Source organism: Enhydra lutris, unplaced genomic scaffold, assembly GCF_002288905.1.
Source record: "Enhydra lutris kenyoni isolate GAN:26980312 unplaced genomic scaffold, ASM228890v2 scaffoldscaffold8, whole genome shotgun sequence".
NCBI lineage: Eukaryota > Metazoa > Chordata > Mammalia > Carnivora > Mustelidae > Enhydra > Enhydra lutris.
This window is the reverse complement of record NW_019154092.1, coordinates 2,372,141-2,390,497: the sequence shown is the minus strand read 5'-3', so window position 1 is coordinate 2,390,497 and position 18,357 is coordinate 2,372,141. Positions and strand designations below refer to the sequence as shown.

General features: G+C 50.5%; 1 protein-coding gene across 1 annotated transcript; it reads left to right on the top strand.

The window, feature by feature from the left end:
* Positions 1-531: 531 nt before the first annotated feature.
* LOC111142761 (leucine rich repeat containing 74B) lies at positions 532-16,416 on the top strand. Its single transcript, XM_022496059.1, has 9 exons — positions 532-670; positions 1,340-1,482; positions 1,918-2,050; positions 2,970-3,176; positions 7,732-7,841; positions 8,790-8,905; positions 10,345-10,423; positions 12,697-12,792; positions 15,675-16,416. Exons 1-9 carry the CDS (start codon positions 532-534, stop codon positions 15,828-15,830), a joined length of 1,179 nt encoding a protein of 392 aa, XP_022351767.1. The 3' UTR covers positions 15,831-16,416.
* The last annotated feature ends 1,941 nt before the right edge of the window (positions 16,417-18,357 follow it).

The window sequence follows — 18,357 nt, the reverse complement described above, 5'->3', positions numbered from 1 at the left end:
CTGAGCTGACACTTGGAGATTCTGAAGTTCAACAAGCAAAGCTGGAGAGGAATGTCCTGGTGGAGGAAGCAGCATAGGCGACACTAGAGCAGGAGAGAGAACTGGCAGCCAGAGTGAGAGCGTGACTCTGGCTCCATAGAGGAGGGTGACCCAGGCTCTCTTGTGCAGCGCGCCCGCGGACCGTAGGGACAAAAAGCAGAGGCTTTGGGGTCAGCCATGTTCCTCAGTCTGCGGAAGGTGTGAGGGCGATGCTGGAACCCTGGCGCACGCTCTCATCTGCCCAGCCTGAGTAGGCTAAAGGTTGGCTCACTCCAGCGGCGGTTTCTGTAGCAACCAACAACACCGGGTTGCCCGGGCGACGGCTCCCGGGGAGGCGCGTCTCTATTGGCTGTAGCGGGCGCCTGTTCGCTGTGCGCCACATTCGATTGGTCAACTCAGCCGGAGGGTCCGCCCATATTCCCGGGCTGCGCTCTAGGTGCTGTGCGGCACAGTTCCGGCCTCAGTGCCAGGGACTGAGAGATGGGCGTAACCATGAGGGCTCCGTGCGAGAGGTCTGGGGAGAAGGAAGAGCAGGAGGAAGAGGTGGCAGCGGCCTCTGGGCGTCTTGCTGGGCCCCCAGAAACCGAGGAGGGTTCGGTCGTTGATTCAGACTCCGACCAGGAGATGGAAGGTGCTCTCGGGCAGGGATGAGCGCAGGCCTGTCTCCTCACCTAGGGAGCTTCTATAGCAGGGGTGGAGGGGGCAGGCTGGAGCCCAGTGGGGAAGAGATCCCTGTCCAGCAGGGAGCGCACCCCTCTGTGGGACACCTGTGGGACTGCCGGCAGCACTTCCAGCTAGCCCCGTGCCCTCCTCACAATGCTCCTGGCGGTGTCAGGAGTTCCACCTTTAGAAAATGCCTCCAAAGTGAGTGATGTTAAACCCGCCAAACAGTGTAAGAAGGGGTGTCCCACCCCGGTTTAGGATCAGGGCGTTTTCCCAACCCACAGGAATAGCTAAGCTAATAAATGTATAGAACTTAGAATTGTTTCGATTTCTTCCCCCTTAAAATATTCACAAAACATATGTGTTTTGTAATCCAGTGGAAAAACAGCATGCACTTTGACGTCCAACAGGAAAGGTTCTAATTCTGGCTCTGCCAGGATTAACTACTAGCTGTGTGACTTTAGGGAAAGGACTTGCTTTGTCTGACTTTCAGTGTCCCTATTAGCACGGGAAGAAATACTTCTAGAGGGAAACACAGGCTGCATAGTGACACAGGGCAGGGAGTAGGCAACTGTGTCTGGGGAGGGATCCAACCTGGAGAGGGACCCACATTCATCATCTCCCTGTCTTCTATCAGACATCCGTGGGCCTGGAGAACTGACCAAGGACACCCTCTACCTGAGATCTTGCCAGGCCCATAGTGTTGTGCCGGCCTCCTGTTTCCTGCGCCAGGGGAGCACCACAGAGCTGAACCTGCGGCACCGTGGCCTGGGGCCCCAGGTAACCCTGGAGAGACCCTCGAGCCAGGCTTGAAGTGACAGCACCCGTGAGACACCAGCCATGGGAGTGGCCCCTTCCTGAGCCCATACCACACACTCCCCAGCCTTTCTGTGTGTCACACATATACCGTCCCTGCATCTGGGTGACAGGTGGTATCAGGGCTATGACAGAATTCAGTGTGATGGTTGGGGGGGTCTGCAGGGGACCCCCTAACCTGCTGGGGGGGGCAGTCGGGGAAGATTCCAGAAGGTGAGATCTGGGTAAAGTCTAGAAGGATAAGAAGGTGTCCCCTGGGCATGTGGGGAGGAGAGGGCCATCCAGTTGGAGAGCACTGGATGGACTGAGCCCTGGAAATGAGCCAGGGTAGTGGCCAGCTGTGTCTGGGGCCTTCACCCCTGGGAAGGACCAGGTCCTTCAGGCTCCTCTTTATCCCAGGGTGCCTGGGCTCTGGCTTCAGCATTGACCTCCAATCCCTATGTCAAGCGGCTGGACCTTCGAGACAATGGGCTCTGTGGGGCCGGCGTGGAGGCCCTGGCAGGTGCCCTGAGCAAAACCAGCATTATCTCTGGTAGGTGCTGAGCCTGGGGCAGGTGGGCAGATTTGAGTCCTCCCTTTCCTGGGGGTGTGGGCTCCCCCATAGCCAGGCCTTCTCACCCATGACCTGGTGCTGCTGGGGCAGGGGTGGGCCGGGGTGGTGTTAGACTCTCTGTGGTGCCCCCAATGCTGGATATTATTCCCCTCCTGACCTGGCCTGCCCCTCACCCCCTCCTCTTCTGGCCAACAACTCCCTGCTTATGGTGGCCTCCTATTGCCTAAATGCTGGGTGAGAGGTCCTCTAACAGAGACACAGGCGATGGGCAATGTGAGAGAGTGGAGGGCTGGGTGGAAAGAAGTGGGGCTGGATGAAAATGCCATCTCTACCACTGACGAGCTAGGAGGCCCCAGGCAACCTGCTCCACCTCGCTGAGCCTTAGTTTTCAATCTGTGAAATGGCCCCAACAATAACACTTAGCCCCTGGGGTTGTGCTGAGTATGAAATGAAACTGCATATGAAGGGCTCAGCAAGGAGCCTGGCTCACGTACGTGCTCCGTGCACTGGTCACCTGGGCTGTCATTGCCAGTTCATAGAAGCGCATCGGTGAAGACTTCTGTGGGTGTGGTACATTGCTGTCAGGCAGGAATCATCCATGGGTGGTCGCCTCGCCATCACGGGTATCCTATACAGACCATGAAGTAGGCGGTTTGAACCCTGAGGCAAAGAAGCTTGTGGATACATGGAGGGGTTGTGGGCATCAGAGAAGCTGCCTGGGGCTTGAGGGGATGGATCTAGCTGATGTGAGGCCCAGTCACTGTGCAACCCCAGGGTCGTCTGGCTGTCTTGCCTCCTCCGCTGCCTCAGGCCTGGAGATTTCAGGGATAGAGGAAGGGGGAAGAGGGCAGTACCTGGCTTTGTATCCCACTGATGGAGGACTGCTGCCAACCCCTAGATGTGGACCTGTCGGAGAACCAGATGGGAGTGGTGGGAGCCCAGGCGATCTGTGCTGCCCTCACAGTGAACCCAACCATGCAGAAGGTACAACTGGCAGGGAACGGCCTGGAGGAGCACGCAGCCCAGTACCTTGCTGAACTCCTGCTGGCTCACACAGGACTGAAATCCTTGGATCTGAGCTATAACCAGCTGAATGACCATGCAGGTAACATCTAGCCAGAGCCACCATGGGGCACTCGAGCCCATCTTCCTGGGGCAGGGGTGGGTAGAGGTTGACAGGCCCTCTCTGAACATTCATGCTCTGGCTCCTGTTTCCCATGTCCCACTTTGGCCTGCCCCTAACCCACTCCTTCCACACAGAACTCTTCATCCATCCCACAGATTTCCATGAACTGCTGTTGCTTGTGCTGGATGCTGATTTAGCCCCAAGTGACCTGGTTGTGAATAAGACAGAGTCCCTGGCCTCAAGGAATGCCTATTAATGAGATAATTCTCCATAATTATTGGTGCAACAAAATAAACAGGGCATGAATGAATGCCCTGATGAATTGAGATGAATGGGGATGAATGGGGACCCCTTGCCTTAGGTGGCTGGGAAGGGCCCTGTGAGATAACATTTCAGCTGAAATGTGCAGGGTGGGAAAAAATCAGCCATGGCAAGACCAGGGAGAGAGCATTGCAAGCAGAGGAAGAGTGAACATGAAGGCTTATTTCCCAGACTGATAGATATCAGTGTGGCTGGGCTAGTGAGCCAGGAGAGAGGGGCTGTGCTGTGAGGTGAAGGGGCTGGTGGGCTCTGGGTGAAGAGGTGGAGGGCTGAAGGCCTACAAATCTTGGCAAAAGGCATGAAGATCTTATTGCAAGTGCTGTGGAAGACATTGATTGGATTCCTTGATCTCACCACTTTCATGCCCAGGGCCTTTGCAGAGGCTATCTGCTTTGCCAGGAGCATGTACTTCTACCTGTCTGTCTTCAACCACTCCAATCAATTATAGGAATCAGTTGGAACCAGAGGTTAGGAACACGGATTCCTCCTGGGCCCTGAACCTGCTGAACCAGAATCTTGGTGGGCAGAGCCCATGCATCTACATTTTAATAGGTGTCTTAGGAGATTTGACTGATCAAGAAAGTTTGGGAATCACTGTTCTGTCTCAAGCAGCTCAGAGTAGAGGTGGTACCAACCTTGGCCTTTGAGGATCAGCCTTAGAATTTAACTGCCAGATAGCCTGTTTACCTTCTAAGAAAATTACTATGAGAAGTCTGTGAAATTAAAAAAGAAGTTGAGGGGACCTGGATGGCTCATTCAGTTATGCACCTGGCTTCAGCTCAGGTCATGATCCCAGGGTCCTGGGATCAAGCCCCTTGTTGGATTCCCTGCTTAGTGGGGAGTCTGCTTCTCCCTCTCCCTTGCTAATTTTCTCTCTCTCTCTCTCTCTCTCTCTCAAATAAATAAACAAAATCACTTCAGACTTCCAACAAACTAAGTATAGGTGTTCCCCTGGGCCTTCACAGTGAAAAGGCGAGCACCGGAGAGGCCACCAGGAAAGACAAGGCAGGAAGCTAAGGCCCTGTGAAGGCCCTGTGAAGGCTACACAATGTCGTAGGGCGGTCTTCAGCTCAGAAAAGACAAACTCAGCAGGACCATTTTGTTTCCTCAAGTGGGGATCTGTGGGTGGAGCTGACTCCCTTGAAGGGTGAAGAGGTTGGGTCTCGATCTCCCCATCCAAGGCAAAGGTAGCACCTACCTCATGGTTGGCTACAGAGGTCATGGTCATGAAGTCTAAGCATTGAAATTTCAAGAGGCCAATTCATGTATGTAGAGGAAACTTTTCACCCTCTAGTTGTTCAGCAAAGAAGGGGCTTAGCTACAAAACGGGAACTACCTCCCTCTCCTCCCAGTACTAGAAGTATCTGAGGAAGGGGGAAAGTACATACCTGTACCTGAGAATCTGTGGGTGTCAGACCCAGTGCTGGGTTTGGAATCCAGAGTCCTCTTCTCAGGGAGGCTGCCCAGAGAGTCCCAGCTTGCTGCCTTGCAGGGAGCTCTCCAAGGTGCTAAAGCATCTTGCGGCCGTGGGTTCTGGCCAAGCAGGCTATCTTTTCTTCCTTCCTTCCTCCCTCCCTCTCTCCCTCCCTCCCTCCCTCCCTTTCTTCCTACCTTCCTTCCTTTCCTTTCTTTTCTTCTTTTCTTAGCCTAAGAATTTATTTTTAAGCGATCTCTGCACCCAAGTTCGTGCTTGAACTCACAACCCCGAGATCAAGAGTTGCATGCTCTACTGACTGACCCAGGCAGGCACCCCTGAGCAAGGTAGTTCTGCTCAGTTAGAGCATCTGTTTTTCCTCTTTCTTCAAACCAGCCTTATTAAACCACATGAGGAGCTGAGACCATGGAGAGTGTTCTAGTTCATATTCTTTTTTTTTTAAGATTTTATTTATTTATTTGACAGAAATCACAAGTAGTCAGAGAGGCAGGCAGAGAGAGAGAGGAGGAAACAGGCTCCCCACTGAGCAGAGAGCCCGATGTGGGGCTTGATCCCAGGACCCCAGAATCATGACCTGAGCTGAAGGCAGATCCTTAACCCACTGAGCCACCCAGGTGCCCCCCAGTTCATATTCTTGAGAGACTTCTGGGCTGTTGGGAGAGACTGACCAGGCAAAGAGAGGTCATTAGACCAAGGCCTGGAAGAATGGAAGCACATTGGACATGGGGCTCAAGGCAGCACAACCCAGCTGGGCAGGCAAGGCTTCCTGTTGCTGTGAGTCCCTGTTAGAAGGACGAGAAGCTGCTATCCAGGTGAAGATGGGGTCAGGAGTTCTACCCAGGGGGACAGCCCAGAGTCATATTGGTGCTGGTGCTTTTGAGCACTGGGAGCAGGTCAGACTGGCTGAATCCTGACAGAGTAGAGAACATGGTGGGTGGTGGGACTTCTGTCCATTTTTATATGCTAAAAATCTCTCAAGGTCTCTTACCCTGCACTGCTCCTTCCTTTTCTCTCCTACAAGTGCCTTCTCTCCACACAGCTGCACCAGCCTCCTCACCTCTCTGCCCCTGCCCACCTCAGTCCATACCCTACACCTGCCACTGAGGAGCCCAGCTTTGCCATTTCTTTTTTTTTTTTTAATTTTTATTCATTTGACAGAGAGAGAGAGAGAGAGAGAGAGATCACAAGTAGGCAGAGAGGCAGGCAGAGAGAGAGGGAAGCAGGCTCACTGCTGAGCAGAGAGCCCGATGCAGGGCTCGATCCCAGGACCCTGAGATCATGACCTGAGCTGAAGGCAGAGGCTTAACCCACTGAGCCACCCAGGTGCCCCAGCTTTGCCATTTCTTAAAGCCTCACCACTAATTGGTTGGTGCCCCAAAGACTTGGCCCAGCATTGAAGCCTCTCAGCCTCTCTCTAGTGCCCATCACTCTTACCTCATTTCAGTGGCTTCCCCCCGACCTGCCAGGCCTGTGGGCATTTCCACAAGTGGTCCGTGCTCCCTCATGCCTCCACACATTTGCAGTTTCCTGTGTGTGTTCTCTGCCGTTGTGTGCCTACACAGGTGGTGAGACCCTCAATTTTCAAGGTTATCTCTCTGTCCTCACTGTCCTGACACCCCCGGCTAAGGTTGGATTTGTCCCTACCCTGTTCCAACATATCCCTGTTTGTAGTCTATGATAGCTCATATTCCATTAATTTGTATTTATAGTTGGACATGGATTTGAACTGCATGGGTCCACTTATATGCAAGTTTTTTATAAATACAGTATTATATGTGTATTTACTCTGTTGATTTTCTTTTTAAAGATTTATTTATTTATTTTAGAGAGAGAGATGGAGAAATTGGGAGCATGCAGTGGGAAGGGAGAGAGAGAATCTCAAGCAGGCTCCACACCCAGTGTGGAGCCCGGCATGGGGCTTGATCTCACGACCCTGAGATCATGACCTGAGCTGAAATCAACGGTCGGACACTCAACCAACTGAGCCACCTAGGCGCCCCCCTATGATTTTCTCAATAATATTTTTTTTTTATTTGACAGAGAGAGAGATTACAAGTAGGCAGAGAGGCAGGCAGAGAGAGGGGGAAGCAGGCTCCCTGCTGAACAGAGAGCCCAATGCGGGGCTCAATCCCAGGACCCTGGGACCACGACCTGAGCCGAAGGCAGAGGCTTAACCCACTGAGCCACTCAGGCGCCCCTCAATAATATTTTCTTTAGCTTACTTTATTTTAAGAATATAGCATCTAATATATATAGCTTACCAAATGTGTTAATCAACACTTAATGTTCTCAGTAAGGTCTTCTTTCTGATCAACAGTACGTGTCAGTTGTTGAGGCTTGGGGGAGTCAAAGTTACATGAAGATTTTCAACTGTACAGGGGTTTGGTGCCCCAACCCCCGTGTTGTTCAAGAATCAACTGGGAGCGCCTGGGTGGCTCGGTGGGTTAAAGCCTCTGCCTACGGCTCAGGTCTTGATTCTAGGGTCCTGGGATCGAGCCCCACATCAGGCTCTCTGCTCAGCAGGGAGCCTGCTTCCCCGCCATGCACCACCCCACCCCTCCTCTCTGCCTACTTGTGATCTCTGTCTGTCAAATAAATAAATAAAATCAACTGTATCTCCCCTATTAAATGTGAATTCCTTGAAGACAGGGCAGGACCATATTGGGTTCAACTTGGTGACCCTGCCACCCAGCAGAGACCCTGGCACACCACTGTCATTAGTATCATTTTTTGAAGGAATGAACAGAATGAGTAAGGCCTGTCTTGGTGTTTCTAAAGGGGAGATCCTTGGACCAGCCCTGGCAGAAAATACAGGACTCACTGAGCTTAATATAAGCTGGAATCACCTTCGAGGACCAGGAGCTGTAGCCTTTGCTAGGGGATTGGAGGTATGAACAGCCCTACAACCTGTCTACCCTTCTGGCCTGTCCTGTGGGGACAGGACTCCCAGGTACCAGCTCCCTGTCTTTACAGATCTTCAGAAATGAGCCTTGGATCTTTTAAGAAGAGCTTGCAAAATATTTTGTTTGGTGGTTTCAATTTTCCCAGCCCCATTTCACGACTCCAAAGCACCATACTCATTCTCGTGATGCTTCCTGAAGGGTCTACGATTGAATGTTGCCTACCTTCTCTGGATATTATAGATATTATAGGAATATGGCTGGTGGGGGACGTCGTGTGGTCTGGTGCTCACTGAGGGCATATGCAGATGCTTCTCTGAGGTGACACCCTGCACCCTTGGGTCCCGCACACACTCTGAAACATACCACTTGCTTCCTTGGATCTTGTGGTTCGTAGGTCTTGGGAATGGGTGGCTCCTAGCCCCAGCCAGGATGTCCCTGGAGCCAGCTCCCTTTGTGGGGTTCTCCTCAGGAAATGGCAGCAGCTGCCTTGCTTGGCCCACTCTCCTGGGGCTGACATGGGGATCCTGCTCCACAAGTGGCAGGTCAGGCTTTGTCTTCCCAGTGCAGCCACAAGTTCAGGCCCTTCTCCCCATCACAGTCCCCCAACAACCCTTCCCTGGAGCCCCTTTGGGATCCTGCTCTGTGCCTCAGACAACCTGCCCTTGGGTCCCCAAGTGGGCGTGAGCCAGATCATCAAGTCTGTCTCTGAGGGTCATCCACACCCACCCTTGGTGCTATGCTCCCAGTCATTCAGGTCTCCTGGTCACCATCATTCCAGCCACAAGATTCTTACCTAGAACCTCTGACCTTCTGCTCTCAGTCCGTGTTTTTTTGCTCCTCAGGCCTCCTGGGCTGTGAGGCTGTGATCCCTGGCCACCTTCCCGGGGGCAGGGGGTGGGGGAGTGGCCTCCTGGCTTCATTCTTGCATTCCAGGCAAACATCTTCCTCAGAGTCCTGGACATCTCATACAATGGCTTTGGAGATCCTGGAGCGTCCGCGGTGGGTGAGGCACTTAAGACCAACAACGTGTTGGAGGAACTCAGCATGAGGTGAGGTGTATAAAATGGTCCCTGGCGCCTGGGTGGCTCAGTCGGTTAAGCCACTGCCTTCGGCTCAGGTCATGATCTCGGGGTCCTGGGATCAAGTCCCACATTGGGCTCCTTGCTCGGCAGGGAGTCTGCTTCTCTCTCCACCTCTGCCTGCCACTCTGCCTGCTTGTGCGCTTGCTTGCTCTCTCTCTCTCTCTCTCTCTGACAAATAAATAAATACAATCTTTAAAAAAGAAAAATAAAGTGGTCCCTGTGTCACACCCTCCATGTCCAAAGTCACCTGAGGGCTCAGGGACTCCAAGATCTTCCTGCTGTTTACCACCTTAATCCGCAAACATACCACAATCTAACCGTGATGGGGCTTGAGCCACAATCCAAGAGCACCAAGCTCTGGCCCCCTCACTCAAGTTCAGCATTGTACTTTGGGTCTCATAATTCCTGCTGCATAGGCAGGGGCTGAGAATTGAAAACATATATGTAAAACAGCTTCAGTAGAGGGGTGCCAAGGTGGCTCAGTTGGTTAAGCATCTGATTCTTGATCTCAGTTCAGGTCTCAATCTCAGGGTGGTGAGTTCAAGCCACGCATTGGGCTCCATGCTGGGCCTGGGAACCTACTTCAAAACAAAGCAAAACAAACAAACAAACATGTATACAAACAAATCATCTTCAGCAGAGACTGGTGTGGGGGAGTCCTCATGTTCTGCTCAGCAGATGACTGCTGGGGGCCTGCCCTGTGTGATTTGCTGCTGCAGGCTCAGGCAGCATCCCAGCCCTAGGCAAGTAACCAGAGCAGAGGCAGCAAACCACAGGGAAAAAGAGAGGCAGAAGCCCAGTAGGTCCTGGACTGTGTGGCCAAGCACTTCCACTGGGGGTGCTGCTGGAGTGAGCAGGGTCTGCCTGACGCAATTCTGTCCTTCCCATGGAAAGAGCTAAGGCCAGAAGAGGCTATGAGACATGCTGGAATTCGAAGCCAGAGCTGGGGCCTGAGAAGTCAGAGTAGAGAGGGATTGGCTCAGAGCTAAAGTGGCCAAGATAGGTGCTGGGGCCAGAGTTTAGGTCCATCTGGAGAAGCAGGAGGAGAGGACGTGAGGAGGGAGCTGGGTGGTTTCCAGCACAGATGCTGTCATGCTGATAGGAATGGGGTGCTGATGGCGGGGGTGTGGGGGGGACATGTAGGAGGACCTGCTAAGCTCTGAGGGCCTGGGGGAAGCAGCTGGCCTCTGCTAGGGAGGGGGGCGGTGCTCAAGGTGTGTTTGCTGAGTGATCTCCCTGAACACTGGGAGCCTCCAGTGAAGCAGAGTCACTATCCAGTCTTTGCATACTGACCTTCCCAGGGTCCCTGGAGCATCAGTGGAGGCTGGAATGTGAAGTCCAGCTGGGTCCATGCACCTGCCCAGCTTCTCGGAAAGTAGCAAAATGCTCATGTCTTTCTGTTGCAGCAACAACCGCATCTCCGCAGTGGGAGCCTTGAGCCTGGGCCTGGGCCTCCGGGTCAATCAGACGCTGAGGATTCTTGTTGTGAGTGCTAGCCTGATGGGGGAGGTTCCCCTGTACATATCCACACAGATCCCTCCCCTGCCACATCTCTCCACTCCTCTGGCAGTGGAGTGCACAGGTTCTAAAGCCCAGATAAGGGAGGGGGGCCTCCTGGCTTCCTCTTGTGACCCCCTTCTTTTCCTTGCCATTCATTCATCCATCTCTGGCCTGACCCATGCACTTCTTCCAACTCCTCCCTCGTCATTCCTTCCCTCCCAGCAGTGTCACCCTACCTCCCAGCTGGCATTCCTCTTTCTCAACCCATCGGGTCAGCCAAGGTGTACTATTGGCCATAGTCAGACCTACCCAAGGCCTCATGTGCATACCAGGGGTTCCCTTCCTTCAGGGTTGCCAGCGGGCTAGGAGCGGCTAGGCAGGGCTGACAGCAGAGGACAGAGAAGGGAGGGTGCAACTGGGGGTGGAACAGGTCCGTGAGGGCCACTCTGCCGACAGCAAGTGCTCAGTGGACAGCGCTGCCAGGTCCAGGGGGCATCCAGCCCCGCCTGGCTTTCGGCACCCTCAGCCGGCCGAGGAGCCATGGTGTAGTCCTCCCATCCCCAGCCTGAGACTCACTCCCATCCCACCCACCCCTCCACCCCTGCCCCCCAACCCCCGCTACAATCCAGACCTCTCTTAAGCTCTGGATCCCCCTTTCCAGCCACCTGCTAGACAGTTCCCTGGATGTCCCTGGGTACAAAGCACAATCTGAAGACATCATCTCTCTCTAAGGACTGCCTCCTGTGGGTGGGGGGTGGGGAAGACTTCCTCATGGAGTCAGAAGTGGGGGCCCAGTGCTCACCCCCCCTTTTTTATGAAAAATTTTTAAAGATTCTATTTATTATTTGACAGGGAGAGGGACCGCAAGCAGGGGGAGTCAGAGAGGGAGCAGCAGGCTCCCCGCTGAGCAGGAAGCCCAATGTTGGGGGGGGGGGGCTTGATCCCAGGATCCTGACCCCAACCGAAGGCAGGTGCTTAACTGCTTAACTGCTTAACCAACTGAGCCACCCAGGTGCCGCACCCCTCCTTTTCTTCCCCATGCCTTCCATCCTTCATCTTGCTCCCTGCTCCTCCTTCTCACTTCCCCTCAAGTTCTGTGGACCTGCTAGTTTCCCATCTCTGGCCCCTCCTTCCTACCCACCAGGTGATCTTTCTAAACCAGAAACCTGCTCCCACCCCTCCTGGCTTTAAACCTGTCGGCGGCTCCTCTCTGGGTAAAACCAGGCTTAGTTGTACATCCATGCTTAGTTGTATGGCATTCCCTACACACTAGGCTCCAAGCTCTGCTTTAACCCCTCTGCCTTCCACCTGTGAAGCTTATTCTCTTACCCCAAGCTGCTCTGAATTTTCTACACGTGGTGCAATCTCTTCCCTCTGTTTTGCTTCTCCGGCTCTTCTTGCTGAAATATGTAGCTCTGCATACCTCCCCTGTAAAGCTCAAGGCAGATGTTTTAACCCTGCCTAACCTTTACCTCCCAAGGAGAGGTGATACACTCTCACTGCACTGGGTTTTCATGACGTTTCCTTTTCCTCTCTTCCCCAAGATGGGTGGGCTCATTAAAGGCAGGGATGTGGGACATCCTGGGTGGCTCAGATGGTTAGGCGTCTGCCTTCGGCTCAGGTCTCGATCCCAGGGCCCTGGGATTGAGCTCTGCATCAGGCTCCCTGCTCGGTTCGGGAGAGCTCTGCTTCTCCCTCTCTCACCCTACTGTTCCCCCTTGCTTGTGCTCTCTCGCTCCCTCTGTCAAATAAATAAATTTAAAAAGTAAACAAATAGGGACGCCTGGGTGGCTCAGTCGGTTAAGTGGCTGCCTTCGGCTAGGGTCATGATTCCAGGGTCCTGGGATTGAGTCTTGCATCGGGCTCCTTGCTCAGCAGGAAGCTGACTTCTCTCTCTGCCTGCTTGTGCTCTCTTTCTCTCTGACAAATGAATAAATAAAATAATCTCTAATAAATAAAAAGATCTTTTTTAAAAAAGTAAATAAATAAAGGTAGGGATGTGCCCTGTGTGTCCCTATCTTTGACATCTGGCAGAGTTGGGCATGGGGGGCTACTCAGCCAGTGTATATTCTCTTCCTCTCTTTCCTGGCCCAAGAGCTTCCTGAAGGGCATTCTGTGAGCAGAGACAACTTCTGAGCTGAGACAGTGGGGCTGTCCTGAGTCACTTCAGCAGACATAAGGAATCCCACCTTCCCTTTGGAGTTGCCCCACCAGCCTCCCTGGGCTCAGTTTTTCTCAATTGTGTGTGTGTTTCTCAGATGTCCAGGAATCCCATGCGAGGCGAAGGCTGCTTTGGAGTTCTAAAGTCTGTCCGGGAGAATCCAACGTCCGCCCTAGAACTTCTGGATTTCTCTGTAAGAGCTTTTCGTTAATCTCATCTGTGATCCTCGCAACAGCTGCATGAGTTATCATTTAGAGGAAGAAAGTGGGGATTAGAGAAATAAAGTGCCCTGCCCAGATGCTTAGTGTGGCTGAGTCCCCCAGGCCAGAATTTGGATCACAGAGCCACTCTGGCTCTATTCCCACTCCAGACTGGGGGGTACCGCCATGGTCTCACCTCCAACCCCCTGCCTGGGTTCTTCATTGGCCGAGATAATAGGTGGCTCAGAGGACACAAAGCCTGCTGTTCACTGATGTTTGGATTTGCAGGTTCAGTACTTACAAAGTGTCCCTGCCCCACCCCCTGGTCTCTTCTCTCTGCAGGCAGATCGTGGCGCTGGAAGAGTCACTCATGTGGCCTTGAGGGAGATTAAGACTCCTTTTCATTCACTTGTGCCTTTTTTTTAAGATTTTATTTATTTATTTGACAGAGAGATCACAAGTGGGTAGAGAGGCAGGCAGAGAGAGAGGGGGAAGCAGGCTCCCTGCTGAGCAGAGAGCCCGATGTGGGACTCAGTCCCAGACCCTGGGATCGTGACCTGAACCGAAGGCAGAGGCTTTAACCCACTGAGCCACCCAGGTGCCCCCACTTGTGCCTTTTTAATATAGAAAACTAAAAGCAATTACACATTAAGGAGAGAATTCCCAAATATGAGTTATTAAAAGGAAGTCTAGTCTTATTCGAATTCTGATTATTCTTTTTTTTTTTAAGATTTTATTTATTTATTTGTCAGAGAGAGTGATTAGAGGCAGACAGAGAGGCAGGCAGAGGTAGAGGGAGAAGTAGGCTCCCTGCTGAGCAAGGAGCCCGATATGGGACTTGATCCCAGGATCTTGGGATCATGACTCGAGCCGAAGGCAGCTGCTTAACCAACTAAGCCACCCAGGCATCCCTCTAATTTGATTATTCTAATTCTGGTTGATGTCAACCCAGATTTAAGTCAAAACCTTTCCAGAGACTTTTTTTTTTTTACAGTTCCAATCCTTCAGGCTTGGAACAACTGATGTCAAACAGCCTTATTGCTTCCTTCTGCCTGCCCAGTTTCTACAGCTCCAAAACCAAAGATTAGCTTGCCTTGACCATGTCCCTCCTGCTCTGAGAATTCCTGTTAGCATTGGCTTCTATTATTTAAAAAAAAAAGGGGGGGTGCACCTGGCTGGCTCAGTCAGAAGAGCATGTGACTCCTGATCTCGGGGCTGTGAGTTTGAGCCCCACATTGGGTGCAGAGATCACTTAAATAAATATTTTTAAAAATTAATAAAGGAATGATATATGAAACTGTTCAGCAAAACTATGTGATTATTCAGTATAACCTATGGTTAGTATTAGGAGCATTTAATGTAATGGAAACACCACAGAGGTGAGAATCAGACAAGCCTGGGACCAAATCCTGAGGCATCAATACGAGATCTTCTTTTTTTTTTTTTTTTTTTTTTAAGAGAGAGGGAGAGAGAGCAAGCACAGGCAGACAGAATGGCAGGCAGAGACAGAGGGAGAAGCAGGCTCCCCGCCAAGCAAGGAGCCCGATGTGGGACTCCATCCCAGGACGCTGGGATCATGACCTGAGCCGAAGGCAGCTGCTTAACCAACTGAGCCACCCAGGCGTCCCCCTTTTTTTTTTTTTTTAAAGATTTTTTTATTTTATTTATTTGACAGAGAGATCACAAGTAGGCAGAGAGGAGGGCAGAGAGAGAGGAGGAAGCAGGCTCCCCGCTGAGGAGAGAGCCTGATGCAGGGCTTGATCCCAGGACTCTGGGATCATGACCTGAGCCGAAGGCAGAGGCTTTAACCCACTGACCCACCCAGGTGCCCCAATACGGGATCTTCTGAATTGAAGAGTATTACTAGTCTAGATGCAATGTACTATTTTCCTACTCCTTAACTGTTACTAGTATAATCTCCCCAGCCTAGATTTTCTCCTCATCTTTAAGGGAAATAATTCTTTTTCTTTTTTTTTTTAAGATTTTCTTTATTTATTTGACAGAGACAGAGAGCACAAGCAGGCAGAGTGTCAGGCAGAGGGAGAGAGACAAGCAGACTCCTTGCTGAACAGAGAGCCCAACTCGGGGTTTGATCCCAGGACCCTGGGATCATGACCTGAACCAAAAGCAAATGCATAGGGGCGCCTGGGTGGCTCAGTGGGTTAAAGCCTCTGCCTTCGGCTCAGGTCATGATCTCAGGGTCCTGGGATCGAGCCCTACATTGGGCTCTCTGCTCGGCAGGGAACCTGCTTCCTCCTCTCTCTCCACCTGCCTCTCTGCCTACTTGTGATCTCTGTCTGTCAAATAAATAAATAAAATATTAAAAAAAAAAAAAGCAAATGCTTAACTGACTGAGCCACCCAAGTGCCCCTAAGGGAAACACTTCTGAATCCTGACAGTTCGTGTAAAACCCTTCCCAGGTTTCAGCCTTGTCTTTAGGTGAAATGGGGCTAAAATCTTACAGCCAGGCTCATCGTGAAGAGGGGATGAGCTAGCAGACCCCATAGGAAAGGCCTGTGTAGAGAAAGACCCCATTGGTGCTAGTTTTCTCCCCCCTCACAACCCTTGCTTTTCATTTGTTATTGAGGAATAAGGTCTATCCTGAAAAGTGCAGGTGGATTAGGGCTGTGAATTTCCACAGACAGAACATACCTTATGCAATCAGCCCCCAGATCAAAAAATAGTGCAGGCCCCAAGGAGCTCCCCTGGAACCACTTCCCTTTTCTACTTTAATGTTTTGGGGAGTAATGACATTGTCATTCATATGAGAGAAGCTGCCCTAAGATGTTTCTTCAAAACCTTGTGTGTATAAGTAAAAAACAGTGACGTTCTCGGAAGGTGATGCTGTACCGCCTTGTAATGGGTTTCTCCGCAGGAGATCCAAGTGGACAGAGAGTTTGATGACCTCGCCAGCTCTGTGAAGGTACTGCTTCCAGCACTCCATGTAAAGACTGCTGCCCACAGAGTGAAATACAAAAAGGAGTTACCATCAGTCTTCACCCCGTCCCTACCAGCCTCTGTCCCTAAGTGACTGTGGTAGGAGGCTTCCTCATCTCACATTGGCCACTTCAACGTCGAGGGTTCTTGGCCTCACAATGCCTTATTACCACTAGAGTCTGCAGTGAGTCCCCATGTCAACCAGGCAGTAGTCCTGTTGAGCCCATCTTGATGAAATTTTGGATACCTGTACCCTCCTCTCCATCCCATGGCCTCTGTTAGCGCAGAGACTGGGTCTTCCTTCGTTCCTGCTAATTTGTGTAACTTGTACTGTGTGCTACATATTGAGCTGGGTATGGGGTCAGAGATGTCCAAAGTCTCTGCTCTGGTGACTTCAAGAGACAATCAAAGTACAAACTCAACTTGCTAGAATGCAAACCGACCCAACTTTTCTGGCAGGCGATTTATCATCATGCACACAGGGCTTAAAATCACCTGTGCTCATTGATTTGATGGTCTGCAGAAATAACCAGAGCTGCATAAAAACACCAATGCCCAGAGATGTTCAATGAAATGCTGTTTATATGATGAGAATTGGAAATAATCAAAATGCCCACTAACAGGAGATTGGTTAACTAAGATTTGGAAGTCTGCGAACATTAAAAGCCAAGTGTTCAAAGGCCATCTAGTAATTTATGAAAATGCACATGATTGATGTTAAGGGAGAAAATCAGGATAAAAAAATCACATGGTTTGTTTAATAGTTCCTCAAAAGATCAAACATGTAGTTTATTCCAGACCCAGCAATTCCAAACACAGAGAAAGGAAAACATATGTTCACACAAAAACTTGCACACAGATGTTCACAGCTTTAGTCATAATGTCCACAAAGTACAAATGTCCACCAGCTCATAAATGGATAAATAAATTACGGTATACCCATACAATGGAACACCCCTCCAATTTGGCCATAAGAGGGCATGAAATTTGGGGTGATTAAAATGTTCTAAAATTGATTGTGGTAATGGTTACACAACTCTGAATATGCCAAAAGTAGTTGAATTGTACACTTTTTAAAAAAAAAAGATATGTTTATTTGTTTTAGAGGTGGGGAGGGACAAAGGGAGAGGGAGAGAGAATCTCAAGCAGACTCCCTGTTGAGTGTGGAGCCCAATGTAGGGACTTGATCTCACGATGCTGAGATCACGACCGGAATAAAAAACGAGTCAGACACTCAACCGATTGAGCCACCCAGGTGCCCCTGATTTGTACACTTTAAACAGGTGAATTGTGTGATATGTGAATTGTAGCTCAATAAAGCTGTTTACAAGAAAAAGGAATGTGGTATCACGTTACTACTACAGGGATGTATTATGTATTAAGAAGGATGTATCATGCTACAACATGAAGGAACCTTGAAATCATGTTAAGTCAAAGAAGCCATTCACAAAAAACCATATATTGTATGATTCTGTTTATATGAAATGTCCAGAATAGGCAGGCCTATAGGGACAGAAAGTAGATTAGAAGTTGCCTAGGGCAGGGGCCACCTGGCTGGCTCAGTTCGTAGAGTGCCTGACTCTTAATCTCAGGGTTGTAGGTTTGAGTTCCATGTTGAGTGTAGAGATTATTTTTAAAAAATAAAATGAATTAAAAAAAAATACGGGGGGCGCCTGGGTGGCTCAGTGGGTTAAGCCGCTGCCTTCGGCTCAGGTCATGATCTCAGAGTCCTGGGATCGAGCCCCGCATCGGGCTCTCTGCTCTCTAGGGGAGCCTGCTTCCTCCTCTCTCTCTGCCTGCCTCTCTGCCTACTTGTGATCTCTCTGTCAAATAAATAAATAAAATCTTTAAAAAAAAAAATACGGGTGCCTGGGTGGCTCAGTGGGTTAAGCCTCTGCCTTCGGCTCAGGTCATGATCTCAGGGTCCTGGGATCGAGCCCCACATCGGGCTCTCTGTTTAGCAGGGATCCTGCTTCCCCCTCTCTCTCTGCCTGCTTCTCTGCCTACTTGTGATCTCTGTCAAATAAATAAAGTAAAAATCTTTTTAAAAAAATAAAGAAGTTGCCTAGAGTTGGGGAGATGGGAGGGACTGGGAGCTGACAGTGAAAGGGCAGGGGTTCCTTTGGGAGGTGATCAAAATGTTCTAAAGTTGATTGTGGTGATGGTTGTACAAGTATGAATATACTACGAACTACTGGATTGTATACCACTTTAAATGGGTGAATTGTCTGGTGCCTGGCTGGCTCAGTCGGGAGAGTTTGATTTCTGGGTTGTGAGTTCAAGCCCCACAATTACTTAAAAAAAAAAAAATCTAAAAAAAGGGTGAATTGTATAGTATGTGAATTATATCTCAAGAAAGCTGTTACCAAAACAAAACAAACCCTATTGTTGGGTCCAGATTGTGTAAAAAACATGTAGAAGTGTATATATGCAGGAAAAAAACACTAAAAAAAAAAACCCCTGATATATTAAAATGTTTATTAATGACCCTGGGGTTGAGCCCCAGGTCAGACTCCCCACTCAGCTGGAAGTCTGCTTATCTCCCTCTCCCTCTGCTTGTGCTCTCTTTCTCTCCAAAATAATAAATCTTTTTGAAAAATAAAAATAAAATGTGATAGAGG

Coding starts and splice junctions, on each gene's coding strand:
- LOC111142761 (XM_022496059.1), top strand. CDS start 532: ATGAGGGCTCCGTGCGAGAGGTCTGGGGAGAAGGAAGAGCAGGAGGAA. Junction 671..1,339: donor CTCCGACCAGGAGATGGAAG/GTGCTCTCGGGC, acceptor GTCTTCTATCAG/ACATCCGTGGGCCTGGAGAA. Junction 7,842..8,789: donor CCTTTGCTAGGGGATTGGAG/GTATGAACAGCC, acceptor CTTGCATTCCAG/GCAAACATCTTCCTCAGAGT.